This window comes from Myotis myotis, unplaced genomic scaffold, assembly GCF_014108235.1.
Source record: "Myotis myotis isolate mMyoMyo1 unplaced genomic scaffold, mMyoMyo1.p scaffold_m19_p_1, whole genome shotgun sequence".
Taxonomy (NCBI): domain Eukaryota; kingdom Metazoa; phylum Chordata; class Mammalia; order Chiroptera; family Vespertilionidae; genus Myotis; species Myotis myotis.
The window spans coordinates 136,121,554-136,148,535 of record NW_023416313.1 but is presented as its reverse complement, the minus strand read 5'-3'; the positions used below and the strand labels follow the sequence as shown (position 1 = coordinate 136,148,535).

The following is a 26,982-nucleotide window of genomic DNA, read 5'->3' as shown; positions in this document are numbered from 1 at the left end:
TTATATAAGAAGGTATAGTGCTTCCATGGAGCATTGAAAAGACAAAATATCCTAATTCTTTATTTGGAGGTAAGTATCAAATGTAACAAAAATATGTGTTATTAAAATTCATAGTATTCCATTTATTTATTTCCAATCTTACTACTTTTTGTACTAATAGCTTAATTCAGGTAGCCTAATTTTATTGGTATAAAATACATTCATTTGTCATTAAATACTTATTGAGCATCCAGATTTAGATCTAAGGTCAAATTTTCTATTTTATTATTGTCATCAATAAAACTGCACAACTGTATCATAAAATTCATTATTTCTAATTAATTATATTTTGGGTTCAAAAATAATATTGAATACCTCTCAAAAATGTCATAAAGAATATATTCAAGTAACCTTCCCAATCAAGATATCCTGAAATAGAAAACACAAATATATTACATCTGATAATTGACTATTTTACTTTCTCATTTTAGAAAAAGCCAATACAAAAAATTTTTTTAAGTGAATACTAAGTTTTTTAATTGACAGTAATTCCAAAGATTACCAAACACAAGAATGTCTGTGTGTCTACATGTTATCTAACTCTTGGTTTTGAGAGAAATCTCTGATCTTAATAGTTTTAGAGATTGTGGAAGGGACTTCACCTGAAATCTTAATAAAAATGCACCTTCCCTCACATAAGCCTAGTCATTAGGAACTGAAAGGGAAATAGGTTGTTTTAAAAAAAACAAACCAGCCGAAACCGGTTTGGCTCAGTGGGTAGAGCGTCGGCTTGCGGACTGAAAGGTCCCAGGTTCGATTCCGGTCAAGGGCATGTACCTGGGTTGCGGGCACATCCCCAGTAGGAGGTGTGCAGGAGGCAGCTGATCGACGTTTCTCTCTCATCGATGTTTCTAACTCTCTATCTCTCTCCCTTCCTCTCTGTAAAAAATCAAAAAAATATATTAAAAAAATAAATAAAAAATAAAAAAAAACAAACCAAAACAAAATCAGCAACCTCACCGTAAGTGGCAATGTACTCCTAAGAAGAGAGATAGGAAAGTACCAAGAATGTACAGGTAACTTTCTTTGAACTAGCACATTTTGCATCGTAACTACATTCAACACAGCCTTGCTTCTTTCTAAAAGACAAGACATTATATGATTTTATTCATTGAAAACTTATTTTTAAAAGAAAAAACTTATCTATGGTGATAAAAATTAAAGTGGTTGTGCATGTGCATGCGCTAGTACATCGGAAGGGTACTGATTTAGTGTTACTAAGAAATTATAGGGGGAATGGAAACTTTCAATATTTTGTTTCTGGTGATGGTTAACAGACGTGTGTACAATTCTCAAAACTCGTTAATCTGAACCAGGATCTATACATTTTATTATATATTAATTAAACCTTATTAAAGAGACCATACCAGTAACTGGGGCTCAAGAACATGAGGTAGAATTGAAAAGTTGAGCGGGTTTTAAGGCTCCTTAGAAATTGAGGCTTCACGGAATGGTTTCTTTGTTTGGTTTTAAAATGAGTGAGTTCCTAGAATTCAATATATTATTATAAGCTAATATAAATACAAAGATTTATTATAAAACAATTTTTAGATTATGTACTTTTCCTGATATTAACTTGCCTTGCTTACTTCCATTACTATAAATGACAGAGACTGCAATATTCAAGATAGACCAAAGTGTTAGTAAAACAATGGAAAATTAAAAGTCAAGGCTCTGACTGTTATCTTCCAAGTCATCTTTTGTGAAATATTATAATGACATAAATATATACTATTACATCTTTTAACCATCTAAAAAGAAAAATCAAAACATAAACAGAAAAAAATTAGCCATTTACAACCAAAAATACTAGACATTGGCACAGCACTAAACTTAGCACTTCCAGAATGAACTGCAAGGATAGCATTAGAGTTCAAATAACTCAAAATGTTGATTTCTCAACCACTTTCCCAGTTTCCCACACCTCCCCCAAAGAAATTAACTTTGAAGAGTTTATTTGATTAAGCAAAATTTGAAAGCAGAAGGATTAAAAAGTGAAAATGGTGGTGCAGAAATTAGCAGAGGTGGCACTACCTGAAAGCTCATCAGAAAGGGGAGTGAGAACAATATCAGGCAAGAAGGGTTTGGAAGTATGGATCAGAACAGGAGCACTTTTAGCACTGCGTATATAGGCCGATGGCAGAGCACATTCACCAATGGATCGGCTTCTCATGGCTTTAAAAAAAGGAAAAGAAAGAAGTGGGAAAGGAAAAAAGAAGAGTGACTATAATGAAAGGCTCGTGTCACAGAAAAAGCAGCAACAGAGAAAACTAAAAGATACAAAGGAAGGAAATTTTAAATTAAAACATTTCAGCACAGCAAATATTGGCAAGCTGTAAGAAAAGAAATCAGAGAACACATATGACCTTTCAAATGTAAATATTTTGGTGTAAAGCAGGAAAATGCTTTTTATTATTAGCAGTTACAATGGTATAGCATTAAAAAACAGCAGACACTTTAATACGCCCTATGTTCTCAAAACCAAGGGTTGATAAGTTCATTGAATGGAAACATCGAAAAGAACTCAGTATTATTAGTTCAAATAAATTTTTGGTACCATATTTGGGCCTTTCTTTGAGCCATCTGAAGCAATTCTGAGCCATTCTCCTTAATAAAGCTGAATTTCAAGAAAAATAATCCCTGCTTTCATACACTTCCCTAATAAACTGTCAAGGACATTCACAGATTTTTTTTTTTTTTTAGAAAATTGTATGTAATTCATAATCTGAAGAATTGAATCTTATGGTTAGTATTTGTTTCTGGTAAGAAAATACTTAATCAAATCAGTATCTCTTATTTACATGAAAGTTAATACAATTTTATTTATTCTTGCAATCTTTATTGTTGAAAGTATTACATGTGTCCCCCTTTCCCCCCATTGACCTCTTCTAGCTTGCCCACGCCCCCATCCCCACAATTTAAAAAATTTAAATAGAAACATTTACAGAAAATAGAATTTGTAATCAGCATGAAGAATCAATTACTAAGGAAAGTAGACAGTTTGTGCTTATTCAGACTCTTAAGCATAGTATATAAAAACTTAGCACTGCCCAGCTGGTGTGCTTCAGTGGTTGAGTGTCCACCCACTAACCAGGAGGTCACCAATTCAATTCCCGGTCAGTGCACATACTTGGGTTTCGGGCTCGTCCCCAGTAGGGCGTGTGCAGAAGGCAGCTAATCTATGTTTCTCTCTCGTTGTTTCTATCTCTCTCCCTTCCTCTCGCTCTAAAAATCAATAAAAACAAAATAAAAAAAACTTAAAAAACTGGATTACTTTTTAAAAATTGCATTTGTAGCTGTATGTCTTGAAAGGAGTGTCACATGTTCACAAGACTAAAGGCAAATTTTATTATATTTAAAACTAAATTAATAATTAAGTTTAGCTCAGCCGGCATGGCTTAGTGGTTGAGCATCAACCTATGAACCAGGAAGTCATGGTTCGATTCCTGGTCAGGACACATGCCCAGGTTGTAGGTTCAATCCCCAGTGTGAGATGTGAAGGAGGCAGCTGATCAATGATTCTCTCTCATCATTGATGTTTCTGTCTTTCCCTCTCCCTTCCTCTCTGAAATCAATAAACATATATTAAAAAAGAATAGTTTTTAATAATTAAGTTTATACTTCCCAAACATTTTTTAACGTGACTAGTTTAGAAATTTTTTAATAAGTAGTTATGTGTATTGTTGTGTATAGAGGACTTTTAAAAAACAATATTGCATAATATACAGTGAAATCGTGTCATTGGTAAAAAAACATTTGGTTCACTGATACCTAAATTCCTTAGCCTGTCACACAGGCCTTTGCAACTAGCTGCAATAAAAACTGAAACTTCATCTCCAACTCTTCTCCCATCCTGCTGTCACACAGAATTTTTACACTGTTCCCAGAAAATTTCATGCTTTCACAACAGCGTGGCTTTGTGATTTCATGGCTTTGTACTTGGTCTTTTCTTCCTGAGACACCCCTTCATACTCAAAATGGCATTTCATCTGTGAATCTTTCATCACTCTCCCACATAATTAACTTATTAGCAATAGAGCAATGAACAAAACAAACAAGAACTCCTGCTTTTACAAAGCTTACAATCTATTTTTAGTGGATTGTATGTTTCCTGTGTCAGCCTCCCACCTTTTCAAATGTAAAAACTATATCCTCTTATCTTTATATCTCTACAGTCAGGCTCATATGAACTTAATAAATGTTTACTGAGTGAATACGTGTATTTGAGCAGCCCAGCATAATCATTTCAAAAAACAAAAGTTTCAGTTGTGAACATATAGAGAAAACCAGAAAAATTATTAACCAAAAACTAAAGGTATGTCAGAGTTTATAACTAAAAAAGAATGATAGATTTTTCAAAAAATTTTATTTATGTTGGCAAAATTAATTAATTCCTGAAGAGCAGTTTTTAGATAAATTTATGTGCAGCAAAACATGGAAGGTAGAAATATATTAAGGCAATGGCAACAATTTTTCTTCAGTGTGTGGCTTGTATTAAAAATAAGTGTATTTTAAAATGGAACATATATACAAAATGTTAGAATCTGGCTTTACTCATATTTTCCTGCTAGCTTCTTGTTTTTGTGAAAGTGACCAATAATTTTATAATCCAATCTGAAATAACTGTTCTGTTGATTTCAAGATAATCACTCAGTAAAACTTGTTACAGCAAAGACACACACAAGGCACAACTTGAAGTGCTGCTTGTTAACACATACCACCTACAATTATAATCAGATGTGATTTGCAGAGATAATTCTTTTAAAACTAAACGGAATCAAATTTTTGATTACACAAATGAATTATAATATGTTTTCTCCTATTTTTTCCCTTGGATTAGATAATTCCTTCTGTTCCTCTTTTCCACCACCAATTTGAAGAGATGGGGCATTTCCCTTAGAATTTCTTCCATAATTGCAGTGGTATGTCAGTGTTATGACCTGGGATGAATTCTTCAAATACCGACCACTACACTTTTGTTACTATACTACAGGTCTTTATGCATACCTGGAAATCTGGCAAGTGCCTCACAACCATGCAACTCCCACTATAGAAAATTAGAATAAATTAACTACTGGCATTTTTGCAGTGATCAATGATTCTCTCCCATCATTGATGTTTCTATCTCTCCCTCTCCCTTCCTCTCTGAAATCAATAAAACTGTATTTTTTTTTAAAAAAAGTAAAAACACATTTTCACAACTACAAGCATGCCAATTTTTAAAGGATTCTTATCTTCACTTCACCCTTCTAAAAATAATAAATAAGAAAAATAGATCCACTCTAATAAATTCATTTTGGACCACACTATCAAAAACTGTAACCTTCACTCCAGAGTTCCCATGCAGCATAAGAACGTAGACAGCAAATGTGAAGGATCACTAAAAGCATACAAACATATAAAATAAACAGGAGGAAGACAACTCTGGCCTTTTCTCACTTCCAAAATGTAACACATATTTCTCACTAATTTGAAATTAAGTTCACAATATGTATACATGTGTGTTCACTGGAAGAAATATACCTATAAGTCCTCAAATTTAGGCCCAAATCTATAATAAACATAAACTAAGAGGAAAATTTGAAAACAGAAGCAGTGATATAGTTATTCCAAATGTTGAATACCAGGTTCTAAGTCATAACTGCAAACATTTAAAATTGCTTCTCATGAATATATTCTATATTAAGTCCTAAATTCACTGTACCTCCTTTTAATATTTGCTGGCATAGCAAAACCTTAAAAAATTTAATTACATTTTAAACTCAATATGAATAACAGAAAATTTCTTATTAAGGCCATCCTGAGAAATCTGAGGGCTAGAGGATTATGGAATGTTTAATATTTTTTTAAATGAAGACAAGTTGTCTTTAAGTGAAAAATAAATCCTCTTAGCATTATTCCAATCTGAAAACTCTAGAAAGCAATCAATAAAATAAGAGTTTGGATATAACAAAGTTACTATGTTATAAATTTCACCAGAGACTACACTAGTGCCCTCATGAAATATAAGGACATCAAATGCATAGATTAGTTTAGGCTACAAGTATAAACAAAGCTGCTTAAAGTTAAATTAGTCTTTTAAAGTTATATATTTTACCACCCTATCAGGTAAGTCAGTCGTGAGAAAAAACACAATACTTTTTTTAAAAAATACAGTTTTTATTGATTTTCAGAGAGAGTGGGAGAAGGAAAGAGTAAGAAACATTTATCCGCTGCCTCCTGCATGCCCCATATAGGGAATGCAGGCCACAACCCGGAAATGTTGTGCCCTCACTGGAAATTGAACAGGCAACCTTTAGGTGCACAGGACAACACTCAACTGAGCTACATTGGCTAAGGCAAAATATGATACTTTTAACAAGAGGAATTTAGGTTTGTTATTTAAAGGACTATTGCATAAAAGAGAAATGTAAAGTATATCCCCAATGTGATTTATTTCTCCCAATTCAAGTCATACAATTATGAAATAGAGAATGATAGACTTTTAAAAATAAAATTTTCAAAGGCAAATCTGTGATTATTTCAAATGTCTAAATCACTTTCTGTTCCTAATGAATATCATATATTTTTTAAATTAATTGGGGTTTACAGAAAAACTGAGTGGCAAGTACAAAGAGTTCTAATATATTCTCTTCTCACCAGCACCAGGTTCCCCAAATATTAACATCTTGCATTAATCAGCAAGGAATATTTGCTACAACTGATGAGCCAAAACTGATAGCTTATACCAGGGGTCACTCTTTGTGTTGTGCATTCTATGGGTTTTAGACAAATTTATAATGACACATACACACCATTACAGTATCATACAGAATAATTTCACTGCTCTAAAAACATTCTATGCTCCCCACCTATTCAGCCCTCCTCCTTGCCCTGCAATACTGCCTTACCCCATAACCGGTAACCATTTTACAGTCTCCTTAGTTTTCCGTCTTTCACAATGTTATATAGTTGAAACCATAGATAGCCATTTCAGATTGGCTTCTTTCATTTAGCATTTGGGACTCCTCCATATATTTTCATTGTTTAATAGCTAATTTCTTCACATCCTATATAATGAAAGCCTAATATGCTAAGTGTCCAGTCATCTGTTTAACCAGTCAATGTGTAATATGCTAATGATATGCTAAGACCGCTCAACCACTTGCTATGATGCGCACTGACCACTAGGGGGCAGGCAGTCAACTGGTCACTATGATGTGCACTGACCACCAGGGGGCAGACACTCTGACCGGTAGGTTAGCTTACTGCTGGGGACCAGCCGATTGAGACTGAGCGAGACGGGCTGGACACACCCTAAAGCCCTCCCATGGTCCCTCCCCGGCTGGCCAACCTCCCAAGTCCCTCGCTGGCCCCGATAATGCATTGGTGGGGTCCCTCGGCCTGGCCTGCGCCCTCTCGCAATCCGGGACCCCTCAGGGGATGTTGGAGAATCGGTTTTGGCCTGATCCTGCTCAACGTAGGAACTGCCCCCTGGTGGTCAGTGTGCTCTCCTCAGGGGGAGTGCCTCTCAGCCAGAAGCCAGGCTCATGGCTGGTGAGTGCTCCCCCTGTGGGTATGCACTGAAGGATCTCAGATTACAAGAGGGTGCAGGCTGGGCTGAGGGAGGGACCCCCTCCGCCCCCCTGCCACAACGTGCACCAATTTCATGCACTGGGCCTCTGGTCTCTAAATAATACTGTGTGTGTGGATGTACCAGTTGTTAATCTATTCACCCACTAAAGAACATCTTGGTGTTTTCAAGTTTGGATAATCCTATATAATAAAAGGCTAATATGCAAATTGTCCCCTTGACCAGGAGTTCAATTGGGATTTCGACCAGGGGGCAGGGCCGACAAGCAAACTGCCCACGGCCCCTCCCCCTGGCCAGTCCCGCCCCAGACCGGCCCCCCCCACCCTAATCGGGGGAGGGGCCAGCCAGCCAACTGCCTGCAGCCCCTCCCCCAAGCCCCAGCCCCTATTGGCCAGCCCACCAACCACTCACAGACCTGCCCCCCCCCGGCCGGCCCCACCCCTGATCGCCCCCCGACCTGGATCAGGGGCGGGGCCAGCCAGCCAACCTCCCGCGTCCCCTCCCCTGCAGTCGGCCCGGCCTGATTGGCCCCGATCAAGGCAGGCTGGCCAGACCCCACCCGTGCACGAATTCGTGCACCAGGCCTCTAGTTATGAATAAAGTTGCTACAAATACTTGTGTGCAGGGGAATGTATGGATGTCGTGTCTTCATGCTACCTGAATAATTATCAAGGATGGTAAGAATATGTTTAGTTTTTTAAAAAACTAACAAACTGCCTTCCAAAGAGTCTGTACTATTTTGCATTCCCACCAACACTGATAGTTACTATTGCTCCACCACTTTATCAGCACTTGCTGTTGTCAGTGTTCTGGATTTTAGCCATTCTAATAGGCATGTGGTGGTATTACATTGTTTTAAGGGCAATTTATTTTTAAATCCTACAGATTAAACCTATAGATATATCTGCATATATGTATCAAGTATGTAGGTATACATAACTGTATTCTGTACCATTTTAATAGCACAAAATTGAAAATTAAATGTTCATCTTCAGGATATGGTACTTCCATGTAATGAAATATAATGTAAGAAATTCAACAATTTCTGATATACAATAATCTTTAAAATGTATCATTATAGCTTGACTTCACTTCCTAGCACTCTCTTCCTTTCTTACCCCATACTCACTTTATTGTGGTCTCTGGTCTTAAATCATATGATTAGATAGATAGGCCTTCACTGACTTTCCTATCTAAAACAGTCACATTTTACATCCTATACTCTCTTGTCCCTTATTCTACTTTACTTCACAGCTCTACTTCCTGCAATTTTTACTGTTTTATCTATTTTTTATATGTCTCCCCAACACTACAACTGTCAGCTTCAGTGGAATTAGCGTTGTTCCTTCCAAAAGCCTCAATGCTTAGAACAGTGCTTCCATAATGAGTACTTAAAAATACTTTTTTCGTTTGAAATGTCTAAAAAGCCATAGTTCACAACAGTGTGTATATTGTACTATATACACAGGCTATATGTAGAAAATATCTTTAGCAGCATGCTCAAGAAACTGAGAATAGTGGTTGTCTCTAATGAAATGAAGTGGGAAGGTGAGGAGTAGTAATGAGGGAAAGACCAGAATGTATATACTTACATAGTTTGAATTTTTAACTAAGTTCATTAAGAACACAAAATCTTGCCGAAACCGGTTTGGCTCAGTGGATAGAGCGTCGGCCTGCGGACTGAAAGGTCCCAGGTTCGATTCCGGTCAAGGGCATGTACCTGGGTTGCGGGCATATCCCCAGTAGGAGATGTGCAGGAGGCAGCTGATCGATGTTTCTCTCTCATCGATGTTTCTAACTCTCTATCTCTCTCCCTTCCTCTGTGTAAAAAAATCAATAAAATATATATATATATATAAAAAAAAAAGAACACAAAATCTTAATTTTAAAAACTAAAGAAAATATATGCCCAAAGAATATCTTAATTTAATTTGCTGCTTCTTTTAATATTTTCTACCTTTAGCAGGTACCTTTATTACCAAAATTTTTAATGCTTTAACTTTTTACTTCATAGGTTTCTTCAATTAACAGGTATGATTTAAAGACGAATATTACTCATATATATAATATGTCTTTTAAAAATTAGAGATATACTGACATGTTAATGATTACTTCTAATTTGAGAGCTAAAGAGTCTTTACATTTAAACTTTTACTCCCCACACTAAGCATAAACTACTTCTATAAAAAATACATGAAGAATTCTAAAGATATTCAAGATTTTAAAGACCATGATTTTGCCTGGCCAGTGTGGCTCAGTGATTGAGTGTCAACCCATGAACAAGGAGGTCATGATTTGATTCAGGTCAGGGCACATGCTCAGGTTGCAGGCTTGATCCCCAGTAGGGGGCGTACAGGAAGTGATTATCTCTCATCATTGATGTTTCCATCTCTCTCTCCCTCTCCCTGAAATTAAAAATAAAATAAATAAAAGACCATTATTTTTAAGTCTTTTAAATGTTTAATTTCTATATTCTCTTTCTAGTTTTGTTTCTTCATTTAGAATGTAATTCTTAACACTTGAGAACCCATCATTTTATAATGACATATCCTTACAACAATGGTTTCAAGTTTCTTTTAAATTAATAGTGTTTTCCAATGGTTACCATTAAGTATAGATACATTCCTACAGAAAATTCTCCTTCCATAGAATCGTAGATTGTAAAGCCTGAAGTAACTACAAGCAATTTTGTTTCAGGCACTACACAGATGAAATAAGTAAAGTCTAGAAAGTTCAGTAAATTTTCTAAGGTTATCTAGCTATCTAGTAATGAAAGAAGAGTAAAAAAAGAGATCAGAATGCAGCCCTTTTGCTTTTCCTTATAGCACTCATACAATTCAAACCAAGTTAAAAATCTCTGAGAGGAAAAGGAATAAAATGGAGCTAAATCTATAGTATCCTGAGTGATCCTCCATCCAGAAAATCTTCCCATCACTGTTACTTTGTTGCTATTCCCAAGATTACAGAAATGTTTTCCATGTCTGTTAAAAGCAGCAAGGAACCTAGCAGTAGACTCCACCTTGGACTCAGCTGTCTGCAGGTAGAGAGCATGTATTCCTTACGGAAAGTCTGAAGCCAATCTAAATATGTAATTGTAGTATTGAAAGTTTTCCATGTTTGTGAGTATATTCCCTTAGTAGAAACTATACCAGTTAATGCATGAGTTCTGGAAAGTGAATCAATGCTATTTCAACTCTGTAAAATAATAGTTTGGAATTATTGACAGTACAGTAAAATAAACTACAAAAACATAATGTAAGATAAATCTTAATACCATAAAGTAATAACACAGCATGTCATTGGACTCTTTTTGAGTACTACTAAAAAAAAATGGTTTTGCTTTAGAAGTGTTTCATTTAACAAAAAAAATCAACTGGTGAGAAAAATGCATTTAGATACATTGTTACCAAGGATTATAAATGAATTCCCCTGTACATTTCTCATGATTTTAAGGAGTACATACCAACAGTTTTTTGTCGTACTATACTCCTCGCCTTTTCAGTTCCTGGGGAACCAGTGGTTGTTGCACTTCTCTGTCTCATTGGAGCTTGGCCAGGCTGATCACGACTCCATCCTCTAGAAAATGACTTATCAACTGAAACTTTCTGAAATTCATGTCCAACTCCTAGAAATGTAGATTTGCAATCTTAATATATCTGATCAATAATCTTTTCAGATTATATGTGCCACCTAACCTCAGATTCTTAGATTTATTCATAATATATATATCTAAGTGACAGTTCGACTGGTAGCTATGACATGCACTGACCACCAGGGGGCCGACGCTCCGACCAATAGGTAAGCTTGCTGCTGGGGTCCGGCCAATTGGGACTTGGTGAGAAGGGCTGGACACACTCTGGGGCCCTCCCGAGGCCCCTCCCCGGCTGGTCAACCTCCCACGGTCCTTCCCTGGTCAGCCAGCCCCAATCAGCCCTATCGGGACTGGGCTAGACAAGCCAGACACGCCCTGGAGCCCTCCGCGGTCCCTCCCCGGCCCAAATCATGCACCAGTGGGGTCCTTCGCCCTGGCCTGCACCCTCTCGCAATCCAGGACCCCTTGGGGGATGTCGGAGAGCCAGTTTCGGCCTGATCCCTGCAGGCTAGGCCGAGGGACCCCACCGGTGCACAGGCCTCTAGTATATTATAAAATAACAAGATAAAATGCTTGTGTACTGTAAGGCTTTACTGAACTTATTTTATGTAGAAATCATATTCTAAAACAGATGCAGAGTTTTTAAAATATTCCATCGACAATGACTATTATAAATTCTCTGCCACCCAATTGACTCATAATAGAAATGAAACATCTGGATAAGCCAAAAGAATAGGAAATGAGCTAACCAAAAACCATCCTGATGTGGAAGTTACTAAATATCTACCTGTCAATAATAGTTACTTGGGAAATAGTCCTGGAAAAAGTAGTTTGGTCACATATTTACCATCTAGTGTTAAGTGTGAAATGTGACTCAGATATAATCTCTAGTTAGAAACTATTAAGAATGGAAAGTACTAACAAACCAAGGATCATAAAAACATGTATTAGTGACATAATCACTGTTACTGTCCCTCTATCCCTTTTAAATATTAGGGAGATATGCAGTCCACATGTAGAGTGTTTGCTTTTAGTTAAAAACTAAGAAAACGTTTTCAAAATAATTTTCAAATAATTATTTTTAAGTAGAAAAACATAAAACCATCATCCAACAAAAATTTATGTATGATAAAGAAAGTGTTTGATACATTTCAATTTTGGCTAACTATTAAAAATAAAATACTTAAGATTCTGACTTATCTATAACTCTTTATGTACAGAACACTTTGCCCCATATCAACATTATTACTGATTTTAAGATTCTTCAACCTTCAGGATAAATGAAGAAGGGAATATGAAGAGAAAACATGACTTTTAAACTCAGCCCTCCCCCTGAGGAGACCAAATTATTTAAACAAATTTATATGGAACATCTCTGTGAACAACTCTTACCTTTCCCTTTATGCTTTTTTTGCTTCTGTTCACTCAGCTTATCCAATGGTAAATCACCGAGATCCAAACTATATAAATTTCTAGCTAAAACTTTAGTTAGTGTCTCCATAGTCAGTGACCATTCAGTGGCTAATTCTTCCCAATAGGTCAATGATGACAAGACTGAGAGTAAATCATCCCAAAGTTCTCGGGATATGTACACATTTAGATTTGCTTTGATCCAGGCAACTATAAGAGTCTATAAAAACAAATAATCAGAAATAAAAATGAAACATATTCAAACTCATATATATTCAATTATTTTAAAATTACTTAAAAACAAGTAGAATAATATCCATGACCTTTTCTTGGTACATAGTAATTCATGCAATCATTAGTATCTACTATATATTTCAGTTCAAGAATTCCCAACTCTCAATATTCTAGCAATTAAGACAAGGTGCCAAAACTGAAGAGAAATCTCCTTAAAGTTGCTCTTTTACACTAATATTAAATAAATGCTTTTTATAAAGATATAAAATCTTCCCCACACTATTAACCGTTGAAATTACTGAGTAGTTAGTGGTTACTGAACTAAAAAAAAAAACACACAACACTACACCCTCAAATTAAAGGTAGAAATCACTAACTATAAAACTTGAACATTCTAAAAATAAAAATTAGAAATGTACTTAACTTAGTGAATGTATTTTTGAAAAATAATATGTAAACTGAAGAATAAAATTAAACTTCATTGTAAAGATACCAGAGGAATTAAGTGTTCTGTAATAAATCCAATCATAGTAAAAAACTATACTGATACTGCAGATATAACCTATTAAAGAAATAAGTCAAAAAATAGTTTTTCAAAAGCTGAACTCTAAAAATTTTATTAAGAAATTAAATTTACACATTAAGTGTAAAGATGAAAATGAGCCGAGTTTATAGTACAGAAGATTAATAACTAGTGAGCCTCCATTCTATCTTTAAATGTTCAGATTACAAAAAAGTTATTCCACATAGCAAGGTAAAATTTTATCTTCCTATAGCTCCCACCATTGGGTTAGTTCTAACAATGGGGAAATTAAAGAGAGAAAGAATAAAGGCTAATGAAGTCAAGAGGAGTTCAGATAATAAATATAGCTGGTTTCAAAGGATTTTTCACTAGCAGCATAGAATTTTAGGTAAACTAGCATATTTGAAAATAAATTAATTTGAATGGTTATACTTATGGTCAAGAATTAGATCTCAGATTTTGACATTAAGAACTATTTTTACCAATATATTTGTATTCAATGTGTCATATTAGGAAAATATTTTGCTTTCTATTTTCCAAAAAAATTCACAATACATTCAAAGTCAGTATTTTATCCTCAGGTTGGAAAACATGATGTATATATTCCTATAAAATCAAACTATCCCTGATACTTCAAATAAAGAAGTGAAGAGAAAAAAGTCTTATGGAACAGCATAAGTAAAAATCTTGATTATTTACTACTTTTCAGTACTGTGGAACAATATAAAAGAAAGTTTTGGCTCTCCAACAGGACCCAAGACTTGGAAAGTCATAAAGCAAACAATCAGGCTACTATTACTCATGAAGCCCTCCAGCAGCTTTTTGCAATTATACAAGTATGCTACAAAAAAGATAAAGTAAATATCATCAGCCTGGGTTAACCCTTTTTTCTCAGACTCGGTATTTCCTCCACTTTTATAGATTATGAATTTGTACATATGGCAAATAGCATATTTAAAAAAGCAATTTTTAATTTAGCTTTACAAAAGATACTTTAATATAAAATGACCTCCGATTTAAAGCTCCCCCTCCCCCCCCCCCCCCAGGTAACAAATAGAGAGCTCAGTAAATCTTAAAAAAATACATATCTATCCTTCTATTTAACTATCTATTTATTTATTTATTTTTATTGCCTGAAAAAGTGGTCCTGCAAGTCGACCTGCCAAGGTCATATTTTTTTTCCCCTGGAACTGTAGAAAAGCTTGTGATGGCATCTTCAGTACAGACTCTGTGACTCTGAGCAACACAAGCAGCATCTGTTCCCTTAAAGTAAAAAAATTAATTAGTTTCCTTCTTGCATATGTTTGCTTTTGATTAATGAGTAACTTTCAAATTATTATTTGCTTTAAAAATGATATTATCTTTAAATAACTCAAATAGCAAATATCTTCCAAAATTTTAGAATTCTGAAATATTAAAATTTTAAATTCTCCTTTATAAATCTATATCATTTTAATTTTTCAGCCACAATACCCTCTCATCAAATAAATATTTATGCAAAAGCTGAAAATTTGGGGTGAAAGTGGTGAGACTGTTCCCATTCTACACCCCACAAATTAAGTAGCATGCTTAGGAAACTGTTTGAAGAACACTCATTCAACTATATAATATAGTTCTACCTTGATCCATCTTTACAATAGGGAGAACCACCACATATCTAGAATTGAAAGAGGCTCAATTTAAAAAACTACATGATTTTGCCCTAACCGGTTTGGCTCAGTGGAGCGTAGGCCTGCGGACTGAAAGGTCCCAGGTTTGATTCCAGTCAAGGGCATGTACCTTGGTTGCAGGCACATCCCCAGTAGGGGGTGTGCAGGAGGCAGCTGATTGATGTTTCTCTCTCATCCATGTTTCTAACTCTCTATCCCTCTCCCTTCCTCTCTTTAAGAAATCAATAAAAAGTATTAAAAAAAAAAAAAACTACATGATTTTATTAACCAATGTCATAACAATAAATTCAATTAAAAAAGAAACACTACATGATATTTTAAGATTAATAAATTACTATGAGCCTCACAAGTAATCAAGGACCATCAATCACTCTATTGCCTCTTCCAATCTTTTAAGTTTGGCCATTTAAAAAATATACATTTTTATTGATTTCAAAAAGGAAGGGAGAGGAAGAGGGAAAGAGAGAGAGAAACACCAATGATGAGAGAGAATCATTGATTGGCTGCCTCCTGCACGCCCCACATTGGGGATTGGACCTGCAACCCGGGCATGTGCCCTGACTGGGAATTGAATCGTGACCTCCTGGTCCGTAGGTTGGAGGTCCATAGGTTGGAGGTCCATAGGTTGACACTCAACCACTGGGCTGGCCATTTTTTAACCCTTTATGTTCTTTGTGTATTGCAAACCAAGCCATCCTAATAATACCTTCACCTTTCCTCTTTCTCCTTTATGTTTATTATGAAGACCACAAAACTACCATATTTGCACCTAATAATTCAACCATATGTGAAAAAGAGGCTGAGAAGGGAATTACAGTTGGATGTATAGTGAGGCTAACAGGCTAAGTTCCTATCACAGCCCCTCCTCTTTGGCTTTATTTGCTAGCCCATTTTAGACATAGCAACACATGGAGCAGTTCATGTGAGAAAAAATACAGCAGAAGCAGCAACAGATTCCATATTTAGATGTCATGGTTATTCTGGAAAGTGAGGACAAAATAAAATAGAAAAGTATCACTCAATGAAAACTATCCTGAATTTATTAACAAATGAATGCACAGAATCATTCATAAAATAAAAATCAAAGATGCCACATTTGTAATCCTAGGCTTCTAGGTTAGCTTTATGAAAAGCGATTTGAAGTAAACTGCATATGCAATAAAGTATAGATTTCCAAATAAATCTTATCTGATTTGTGGTCAAACCTTAACTCACTCATGTATTAGATAACCTTTCACTTTATGATACAATAATAATGATTTTAATTCATAAAGACTTGTAAACTTAATAAAAATATGTGGGTAATCTTTCATTATGCTTTTACTTAAAGGAATTGATAACATTTATGAAAAGAATTCTAAAATTATGTTCCAATTTTAAAACAAGACCCTCTTTAACCTGGCTCCACAGCACTGATCAAAGCATTTAAAAGGTAAAAAAGGGCAAACTAACAAAATAATTATTCAAAGTATTTTAGTTACTGGCAAATAATAACTAGGGCTCTGAAGTCAGAAGGACCACAGTTCAAAGCTCAGCTGTGTGAACAAGGATAAATTACTCAATCTCTTGTGCCTAAGAATCATAAAAAATAGATATCATCAACCTCATAGGATGCTATCAGGATTAAGAAAATACACGTAAAATGCTTGAAAAAATACTTGGCACAAAAAAGTGCTCTAAATAAGTTAACAATAACTACTTATAAATACAATTATATTAATACTTTTAATAAAGATTTTTTCAAAATAAAGCCATTTTTCCATACAGCAAAATATAAATTAAGCATGTTCTTTGAATAAGAACTTCCATTCTTTAAGAATGAGTCATGGAGAAAAATTATATGTAAAAGGATGTTGACCGTCCTCCCCTCCTCCAACAACAAAATGTAATAACTACATATCCATCAATAGGTGACTGGTTACGAAAATTATGATACACATATATGGCATAATACTATGTAATTGTGTGTGTGGTTTGGTGAGAGAACTTTTGGCCATCTTTTATTTTCTTTTTCAAACTTTTCTTTGAATTTCATAATGAACATGTGCCATTTTTATAAAAACAGAAGAACAGCTCTTCTCATCTCCCCCAAAGGCCTATTTTTTTTCCATTCAATTAAACAAATCTTTATAAAGTACCAATACTAGCTAAGGTACTATACTAAGAAATGTAGGAAATATAGAAACAAAACAACCAGTATATACCTTTTAGGGCCTCTCAATTCAGTGAAATAAACAGAAATTGATACAAGTAATTTAGGGATTAAGACAATTTGACAACTATAACAGAGGTACAAATACAGAATTAAAGGAAGAAAGGAAAAAGTACAAAGATATGTGGAAAAATGAAGGTGAAACTAAGGACAGCTAACAATAACAAAAAAAAATGGCAGGAATTAGACATTGTAAAGGAAAGTTCAGATGTGCTCAGGAAATTTGATAAAGCTGGAGGCAGAATCCCACCCTGTAAGACATTTAGGTTTGAGAAAGGGCTGGAAAGTAAGCAAGGGCCTGAGTGTACATGGCCTTAAATGCTAGGCTGAGGAATCAGGCATTCATACATTCCATATTTACTTATTCATTCATTCACACACGCATACATGCATTCAATGCTGGGGACACAGGAGGTTAGCATATGCTCACTTTAGAAAAATAAGCCACGGGGCTTTTGGAAGTTTGAACAAAGACGTTGAGATAGCCCGGCTAGTGTGGCTCAGTGATTGGGTGTCAACCCATGAACGAGGAGGTCACAGTTTTATTTCCAGTCAGGGCACATGCACAGGTTGTGGGCTTGATTTCTAGTAGGAGGCATGCAGGAGGCAGCGAATCAATGATTCTCTTTCATCATTGATGTTTCTATCTCTTTGTCCCTTTCCCTTTCTCTCTCTGAAATCAATAAAAACATTTTTTTAAGATTTTCTTAAAAAGATGTTGAGATAAAGTGAAGGAGACTATTGTTGTCGTCATAGTTATATAAAATATTATATTCATTTATTCAATAGAAGCCTATAAAACATTGTAACAAGCCCTGTTCACAGACACTGTTCTCTAAAAACTACTATACCCATACACACAATATAAAAAACATAAAGAATAAATATTCTTACCAAGTCTTTTTGTCCATTGATACTTGCACAACCATGAACCGATAAATGTTAAGAATACGTTTACACATATCTGTGTGCTCATCCAAAAGACTTTTTATTTCATTTGCAGGTTCAAGAAGAAATATATTTGATGAGTTTATAATAAACACCTAAGACAAAAGAAATAGCCATTCATTATAGAATTTCAATGACAAATTTCTTATTCAAAGAAAAAAAAACACCTTATATGCTGACTATGGTAATAATAAATTTAAAAGCATAAAACAATAGATTAACCCTATACAATAAAGAGGTAATATGCAAATTGACTGTCACGCCCTCTCAAAAGATGGCCACCCCCATGTGGTCACAAGATGGCCAGCAGGGGAGGGCAGTTGTGAACGAGCAGGCTAGCAGGGGAGGGCAGTTACGGGTGAACAGGCCAGCAGGAGAGGGCAGTTAGGGGTGACTGAGCTGGCAGGGGAAAGCAGCTGGGGAGGACCAGGCCTGCTGGGGAGGGCAATTAAAGGCGACCGGGCTGGCAGGGGAGGACAGTTGGAGGAAATCGGGCCGGCAGGGAAGCAGTTAGGGGGTGATCAGGCTGGCAGGCAGAAGCGGTTAGGGGCAATCAGGCAGGCAAGCAGTTGGGAGCCAGCAGTCCTAGATTGTGAGAGGGATGTCCCAGATTGGAAAGGGTGCAGGCTGGGCTGAGGGACACAGCCCCTCAGTGCACAAATTTCATGCACCGGGCCTCTAGTTACATATAATTCTACTTCTACCACAAGCTTGATACCCTGAAATATTAAATCTGTGTATTTTATGTTTATCTAGACAAATTTTAAATTACTGTTAGGCATGCTCCAAGTAAGTAAAAAACAGCATTTTTTAAAACTGAGAGCTTTCACATAATAATGCTATTGCTGTCATAAAATGAAAGGAACAATAAAAAAATACAAATAATTTACAATAAAAATGATACCCAAATCAAGAGTTTTCTGAATGAGGTGTTCAAAACCATCTTTCCTCTTTTTACATGTTTATTGGCAATGTCTATACATCTCTTTTGATAATAAACAGACTGTATAAACAGGCTATATATTATAGTGCTACTAATTAGGATCCATCAATATGTATCTTCAATTAAATTCATTACAATCAAATCATTAATTATACTTTTTTATTGAGGACAAAATTATAATGGTAACAGGTATGTGGCAAAGGCACTCAAGGACACTTTGCAAAAGAGAACATTGCATCCATTATAAACCTAGGACATTTACATCTTTTACATTCATAATTCTGATTTAAATCCCCTGGATAAATTGTATGACAAAATACGTTGTAAAATCATGTGAGAAAAGCATATTAAGCTAACTTTAAAATAGTTAAAATACAAAAAAGCTGACTGTAAGCTTAGCAACACTGACCAAGAAATGCAAGAGAGGTACAAAAAAACATTAGAAATAAAATAAGGATACAACTATATATCCAGAAGAGAATTTTAAAATGATGATAATTCATTGGATAACTTTATGCTAATAATTGAAAATTTAATGCTTTTTAAAAATATATTTTTACTGATTTTTAGAGAGAGACAAAGGGAGATGGAGAGAGAGAGAAACATTGATGTTAGGGAGAAACATCAATCACTTGCCTCCTGAACTCCAACGGGGGATCAAACCCACAACCTGGGTATGTTTCCTGACTAAGAATCAAACTAGTGACTTTAGGTGCATGGGACAACTCTCAACTGAGCCACACTGGCCAGGGCAAAATAAATTATTTTGTGGACAAACATAAATTGCCAAAAGTGACTCATGAATAAAAAAGATATATGCATTGAAACCATGAATGAAAGTGAACTGGTAATCAAGATCTCCCTGACCCATCTCTGAACACCAGGCTAGGAAAGCTTTACAGGTAAAGTTTTGCCTAACCTTCATGAAAGATGATCCCTATTTTACACAAGCTGTTTGAGAGACAAGGATGAAGAAAAACCACCCAACTTATTTTTATAAAACTATAATCCTATTACCCAAAACAAAAAAAGACTATATAAGGAAAGTAAATAAAAGACCAATATCACTTATGAACATATGACCGAAAAAAAATAGTAGCAATTCAAATTGAGCAAAATATAAAACTTTATGACCAACTAGTATTTACCCCAGAAATGATAGGATGTCTTGACATCAGAAAAGCCTGTTAATATACTCTATCAATAGAGTTAAATGGCAAAAAAAAAGTATGATCATCACAATGTATTCAGAAAAACCATTCAGCACTTATTATTAAAATAAAATACTTCATTTTAGCAAACTAGGAAAAAATGTATAATTCCTTAATTTGAAAAAGAGTACTTATCAAAAATATAACAAATGCTATAACAGCAACTGAACCTGAGAAATACTGCCAAAAGCCAAAAACAAGACAAAGGTACTCACTATCATCTCATTGTCCTAAAGGATGCCACTCATTCAAAAGGAAGTGGTGGAGCGAGGAGCAGAGAATGAATATAAATATGAATAAATTGAAAAGGAAAAGACAAAACTGAACTCTGTAGCAATCTGGGAGAAAAGCTTTCCAGACAAAAGAAGATGCAGATATAAGGTAACTGAGGTGACAGCCTGTGCAGCACATATGAGAAACAGCAAGGAGTATAGAACGAGGTGAGGAAGGAGAAAAGGGAAATACATTAAGAAACAGAGAGCATGTGAAGCATAGATTCTCACACTACTAGTGGTAAAAGAACAAGAATTTTCCACCAATCTTTAGCAGAAAGTTTCTATTATAAATATGATTTAAAAAAGAGAATAGGAAAATGGAAATGCAAAAAGACATACAAACTCAAACTTTCATTATATTGGATGACTCAGTTTATAAACTTACTCCCAACTTTACAATTATGTTGTGGGCCAGCATTAGTCAGTCTATGGATTACACTCTGAGGAACAATCCTATCTAATAAAAGAGAAACATGATAATTAGCCGTACATCCGCTACCCTTCCCATTGGCTAATCAGGGCGATATGCAAATTAACTGCCAGCCAAGATAGCGGCCGGCAGCCAGGCAGCTTGACGCGAACATGACGCTTGCTTGCTTCAGTGACGGAGGACTCCAACATGCCCCGCCTGCCGCTGCAGGCCTCTGAGCTTGCAGTTTGAAACATTGTTACAAATATAGAAGCTAAACAAAACCCCAGAAACCTGCTTTCAGCCAGCCAGGATCTCAGAGCTGGAGTTGATACAGTGTTTTGATTATAGAACCCAAACAAACCAGATACCTGCTTTCAGCAGCGGAGGCCTAAGAGCTGGAGCCAAGCCTCAGAGCTAAAGCTGGCACAGAATTAAAAAAAAAAAAAAAAAAAGAAAAAAAAGGAGCGGTTGGGAGCTTCAGTCAACCGCCAGCCTGAAAACAGCCCTGAGCCCCTCACCCAGACTGGCCAGGCACCCCAGTGGGGAACCCCACCCTGAAGGGTGTCTGACCAGCTGCAAACAGCCATCATCCCCTCATCAAGGCTGGCCAGGCACCCCAGTGGGGACCCCCACCCTTATCCAGGAAACCCTTCAGGGCAAACCAGCCAGCCCCCACCCATGCACCAGGCCTCTATCCTATATAGTAAAAGGGTAATATGCCTCCCAGCACCGGGATCAGCGGAGCCACGAGGCCTCCCAGCACCGGGATCAGCGTGACAGGGGGGAGTGCCCAAACCCCCTGATCGCCCTGCAGCTGTGTATGTGACAGGGAGCAGGGCCACAACCTCCCTATCCACCCTGCTCTGTTCGTGACAGGGGAAGGCACCACAACCCCCTGATCAGCCCTGCTCTGTGCCTGATAGGGGGGAGCTCCCCAACCCCCTGATCACCCTGCAGCTCTGTGTGTGACAGGGTGCGGCGCCCCAACCCTCCCCCCCCCCCACGGGCCCTGCTCTGTGTGTGACGGGGTAGAGCCATAACCTCCCCATCGGCACTGCCCTGAGTGTGACAATGGCGGCACCCCAACCCCCTGATCGGCCCTGCTCTGTGGGTGATAGAGGGTGGCGCCCCAAACCCCCAGCCCCCATGGGCCCTGCTCTGTGTGTGATCGCCTAGAGCCATAACCTCCCCATCGGCCCTGCCCTTAGTGTGACAGGGGGCGGGGCCACAACCTCCCTATCTGCCCTGCTCTGTTCGTGACAGGGGAAGGCACCACAACCCCCTGATCAGCCCTACTCTGTGCCTGATAGGGGGGAGCTCCCCAACCCCCTGATCCACCCTGCTCTGTGTGTGACAGGGGGCGGTGCCCCAACTCCCCTATCAGCCCTACTCTTTGAGTGATGGGGGAGCTCCTCAACCCCCTGATCGGCCCTGCTCTGTGCGTGACAGGGGGGAGCTCCCCAACCCCCTGATCGACCCTGCTCTGTGCGTGACAGGGTACAGAGAGCTAACCCCCCTGATGGGCCCTGCTCTGTGACAGGGGGCAGCTCCCCAACCCCCCTGATCGGCTCCACTCTGTGAGTGACAAGGGGGAGCTCCTCAACCCCCTGATCGGCCCTGCTCTGTGCGTGACAGGGGGGAGCTCCCCAACCTCCTGATCGACCCTGCTCTGTGCGTGACAGGGTACGGAGCCCCAACCTCTCTGATGGGCCTTGCTCTGTGCATGACAGGGGGTGGCGCCGCAATCTCCCCATCGACCCTGCCTTGAGTGTGACAGGGGGTGGCGCCCCAACCCCTGAATCAGCCCTACCCTGAGCGTGACAGAGGGTGGCATTGCAACCTCCCGATCCGCCCTGCTCTGTGCATGACGGGGGGCAGCGCCTCAACTCCCCAATCGGCCCTGCTCTGAGCCCAACCAGGGGCTGCACCTAGGGATTGGGCCTGCCCTCTGCCACCCGGGAGCAGGCCTAAGCCAGCAGGTCGTTATCTCCCGAGGGGTCCCAGACTGTGAGAGGGCACAGGCCGGGCTGAGGGACCACTCCCCGCCCCCCCCCCCCCCGAGTGCACAAATTTTTGTGCACCGGGCCTCTAGTCTACACTAATAAAAGACAAAGATGCTAACTGACCATACCTTTTCTACGCCCACCAATCAGAGCGATATGCAAATTAACCCAACAAAGATGGCGGTTAATTTGCATATACCGGCTGGGAGCGAAGACTGAAGACAACTAGAAGGAAGCCAAGCGCTGCAGAAGGGAGCAAAGTAGAGGCGGGGGAGACAGGAATGGAGCCAAGGTGGTGGAGGCGGAAGCCGGGGCGCGGCGGGAGGTTGGGGGCGTGGGGTGCGGGAGACAGCAGTGGGAGGTGGCAGCGGGCGGTGGCAGTGGGAGGCGGCAGCGGAGGCGGCAGCAGAGGCAGTGGTGGAAGGCGGGAAAGGCAGGAGGCAGTGGGGGGAGACGGGAGGTGGTGAGAGGAGGGAGGCGGGAGGCAGGAGGCAGCAGAGGCGGGAGCAAAGCCCTATTCTTGCAAGAATCTTCCTGCAACGGGCCTCTAGTCCTTTATAATCCTATGTAATAAAAGCCTAATATGCTACGTGTCCGGTCATCTGTTCAACCAATCAAACTGTAATATGCTAATGATATGCTAAGGTCGCTCAACTGCTTGCTATGATGTGCACTGACCACCAGGAGCAGACGCTCTGACTAGTAGGTTTGCTTGCTGCTGGGGTCCGACCGATCAGGACTGAGCTAGATGGGCTGAACACGCCCTGGAGCCCTCCCACGATCCCTACCCAGCTGGCCAACCTCCCGAGTCCCTTGCTGGTCCTGATCATGCACTGGTGGGGTCCCTCGGCCTGGCCTGCACCCTCTCGCAATCTGGGACCCCTTGGGGGATGTCAGAGAGCCGGTTTCAGCGCAATCCTGCAGGTCAGGCTGAGGGACCCCACTGGTGCACGAATTCATGCACTGGGCCTCTAGTGATGTAAATAAAACCTTACAAACCATTAAAAAGGCTTTTGTTTTTATGATTAATGATAAACTTACTAGAAAGTTTTAAGCAGAAAAATGACATGGTCTGACTTTTTTTAATAGGATCATTCTGGCTATTATTTTGAGATTACCAGGGTGATGGGTGGGCAAAAGTGGAAGCAAAATACTAATTAGGAGTTTACTACAGCCTGGCCAGCATGGCTCAGTGGCTGAGCATCAATCTATGAACCAGGAGGTCACAGTTCGATTTCTGATAAGGCATATGTCCAGGTTTCAGGCTTGATCCCCAATGTGGGGTGTGCAGGGGGCAGCCAATTTATGATTCACTCTCATCATTGATGTTTCTATATCTTTCACCCTCTCCCTTCCTCTCTCTGAAATCAATAAAGACATATTTTTTTCAAAAAGTAGTTTACTGCAATAATCCAGATGAAAGATTATGGAGGCCTGGACACAAGAGGTAATGTGAGTGCTCAATCCTAGTTCCAATACATTAGGAAAACTGACAGAATTTGTCGTCAAATTGGATGTAAGATATAAAAGAAAGATAGGAAACAAGATGGGCTGATAAAGGTGGTTGGCAAATTTATTACATTTAAAAAATTATATACTCTACATTGAAATACTGAACTATGTTCAAAATATTTAATGATTATGTTATTTTTAAAAAATAATAAAAAAGTGATTCACCTGCAAAACTGCCTGGGTACCAGCTCGTATGTTTTGTTCTGTGGCTTCTTCAGAGGCATTATGAAGAACATCTTGGTAGGTGCCATTTTTTGCCCAAGTGGAATTTCGAACATGATCAGCAATGTTGGTCCCATTTTCCTGAAGCAAAATACCAAGTTTTTAGTATTTCATTCATTTAGAATGCTATGACAAATCAGTAAGTTGAAGTAACTGGAAATTATTGGATACCACTGCTAAGCATCTTCTCAACACAGAAGATGTTTTATTTGATTACAAACCTTGTTTGTTCACCAGAGATTACTGTATCACTTCAGATATAGAGACATTTTCCTATGTACTGAATGAATAAACCTACACTCTGTATACTTACACATTTACACAGCCTTGAAAGAGATGAATTTCGTTCCAAAGTAAATGCCTTAATCTAAAAAACTTAAATAAAATAGAAAATTGCTTCTATTTATCCTACTTAAGATTAGTAAAATTCATGTTATCCGTAGAAAAATTCTGATACTTGAAACCACTAAACTTGCAGCTTTCTGCTTGAGTTTTAGCTGTCAAAATCTTACTAGAGATTTCCCTTATCTGTGAAAAGCCACACAAACAGAAATTTCACTCAACGTTGTTCTCTTTCTTAAAGTTACTCTCTAGCTTCTTTCAGCTTTTGGTCACTCACCAGTATCTTCAAATAGTTTGCTTTTTTAAATATTTTTTTCTAGAGCTTATCATTGTAAAAGGCAGGTGGTTTCATCTAATACTTTGCCATTGCCAGGAGCAGCACTGAACTCAGCTCTGAGGAGCCAAAACAATACCTTTCGCATAAGCTCCAGATATCATCTAAATAGTTCTTCCTGAATGATCCACAAGCACCACAAATTAAAAATGTTTAAAAGAAAGTTTATTAACTAAGTCTCCCCCACCTCCCACCCCTCCCACCCCCCCGCCGCCCTAACTTCCTACCAACAAGCTCTCTAGCCGCCTTGGCCACCACCACCAAACTTGCATTTTTAAAATTCCTATTCAAGAGTGAATGGCAATGCCCTAACCAGTTTGGCTCAGTGGATAGAGCTTCGGCCTGTGGACTCAAAGGTCCCAGGTTCGATTCTGGTCAAGGGCATGTACCTTGGTTGCGGGCACATCCCCAGTAGGGGGTGTGCAGGAGGCAGCTGATCGATGTTTCTCTCTCATCGATGTTTCTAAGTCTCTATCCCTCTCCCTTCCTCTCTGTAAAAAATCAATAAAATATATTTTTTTAAAAAAGAATGAATGGCAACTACCCAAGGAAAGAAACTTGGGACACCTCCCCATTTCTCATTTCTCTCAGCCAATTTAATCATCAAGGTATATTGATTTTACCACCAAAGTAGCTCATATATCAGTCTTTTCCCTTATATTCCTATTGCAACTGCCACTGTCCTATCTTTATCAGGTACTTAGCATCTCCCTTCTGAACTTGGCTAATATTTCCTAACTAGTTTCTTGCCTCCAGATTGGCCTCCAATCTATCTTCCACCTGAGACTTGGTATAATACTCCTGAAATATGTAAATACTCATGCATTTTTCTATTCATAATCCTTTGAAGGCTTTCCAGTGTCTAGAACAGTGACGGTGAACCTTTTGAGCTCGGCGTGTCAGCATTTTGAAAAACCCTAACTTAACTCTGGTGCCGTGTCACATATAGAAATTTTTTGATATTTGCAACCATAGTAAAACAAAGACTTATATTTTTATATTTATTTTATATATTTAAATGCCATTTAACAAAGAAAAATCAACCAAAAAAATGAGTTCGTGTGTCACCTCTGACACGCATGTCATAGGTTCACCATCACTGGTCTAGAATGTAATCAAAGCCAATTACAATGGTATACCTGTCACTGAACAGAGTCTAGTTCTTACCTATCTCATATTTCCTATCATTCTCCCCCACCTGCTCTTAGCTACAGCCAATTGAAAAATATTTTAAGGTCTCTTACATTTTTGTAGATTCTATTCACACTATGCGGTTCCTTTCCCATTTGTTAACTGCTCCTTACATCACACTACCTTCTCCATGAAGCCTTCCCTAAACTGTTAGATATTACCTCTTTCACACACTAAATCACAGAAATAATATTGTTTTATACTATTTATTTTGTATATTTGTCTTCCTGCTAAATCATAAGTTATGTGAAGATAGAAATGATGTTCTTTCAGGCTTGTATCTCCAAAACTTTCTCAATTGGCATGTTTTACAGAACACTTTGAAATTTGTGGGAG

General features: G+C 38.1%; 1 protein-coding gene across 12 annotated transcripts in view; it reads right to left on the bottom strand.

Annotated features, from left to right (window-relative positions):
• The window catches only part of RALGAPA1 (Ral GTPase activating protein catalytic subunit alpha 1), a 277,152-nt gene that overhangs the window by 174,292 nt on the left and 75,878 nt on the right, over positions 1–26,982 (bottom strand). For 9 of the 12 annotated variants that reach the window (XR_004974555.1, XM_036353129.1, XM_036353109.1 and 6 more), the window contains exons 12-17: positions 24,723–24,860; positions 18,148–18,296; positions 14,505–14,634; positions 12,597–12,834; positions 11,076–11,237; positions 2,074–2,214 (exon numbers count right to left, since the gene is read on the bottom strand). Coding sequence is in view for 11 of the 12 variants with exons in the window: in XM_036353129.1 (XP_036209022.1) it covers positions 2,074–2,214; positions 11,076–11,237; positions 12,597–12,834; positions 14,505–14,634; positions 18,148–18,296; positions 24,723–24,860 (958 nt within the window). In the remaining variant the exon portion in view is untranslated. The remainder of the gene's footprint in view (positions 1–2,073; positions 2,215–11,075; positions 11,238–12,596; positions 12,835–14,504; positions 14,635–18,147; positions 18,297–24,722; positions 24,861–26,982) is intronic. The other 3 variants (XM_036353123.1, XM_036353127.1, XM_036353128.1) reach the window with 1 other exon arrangement.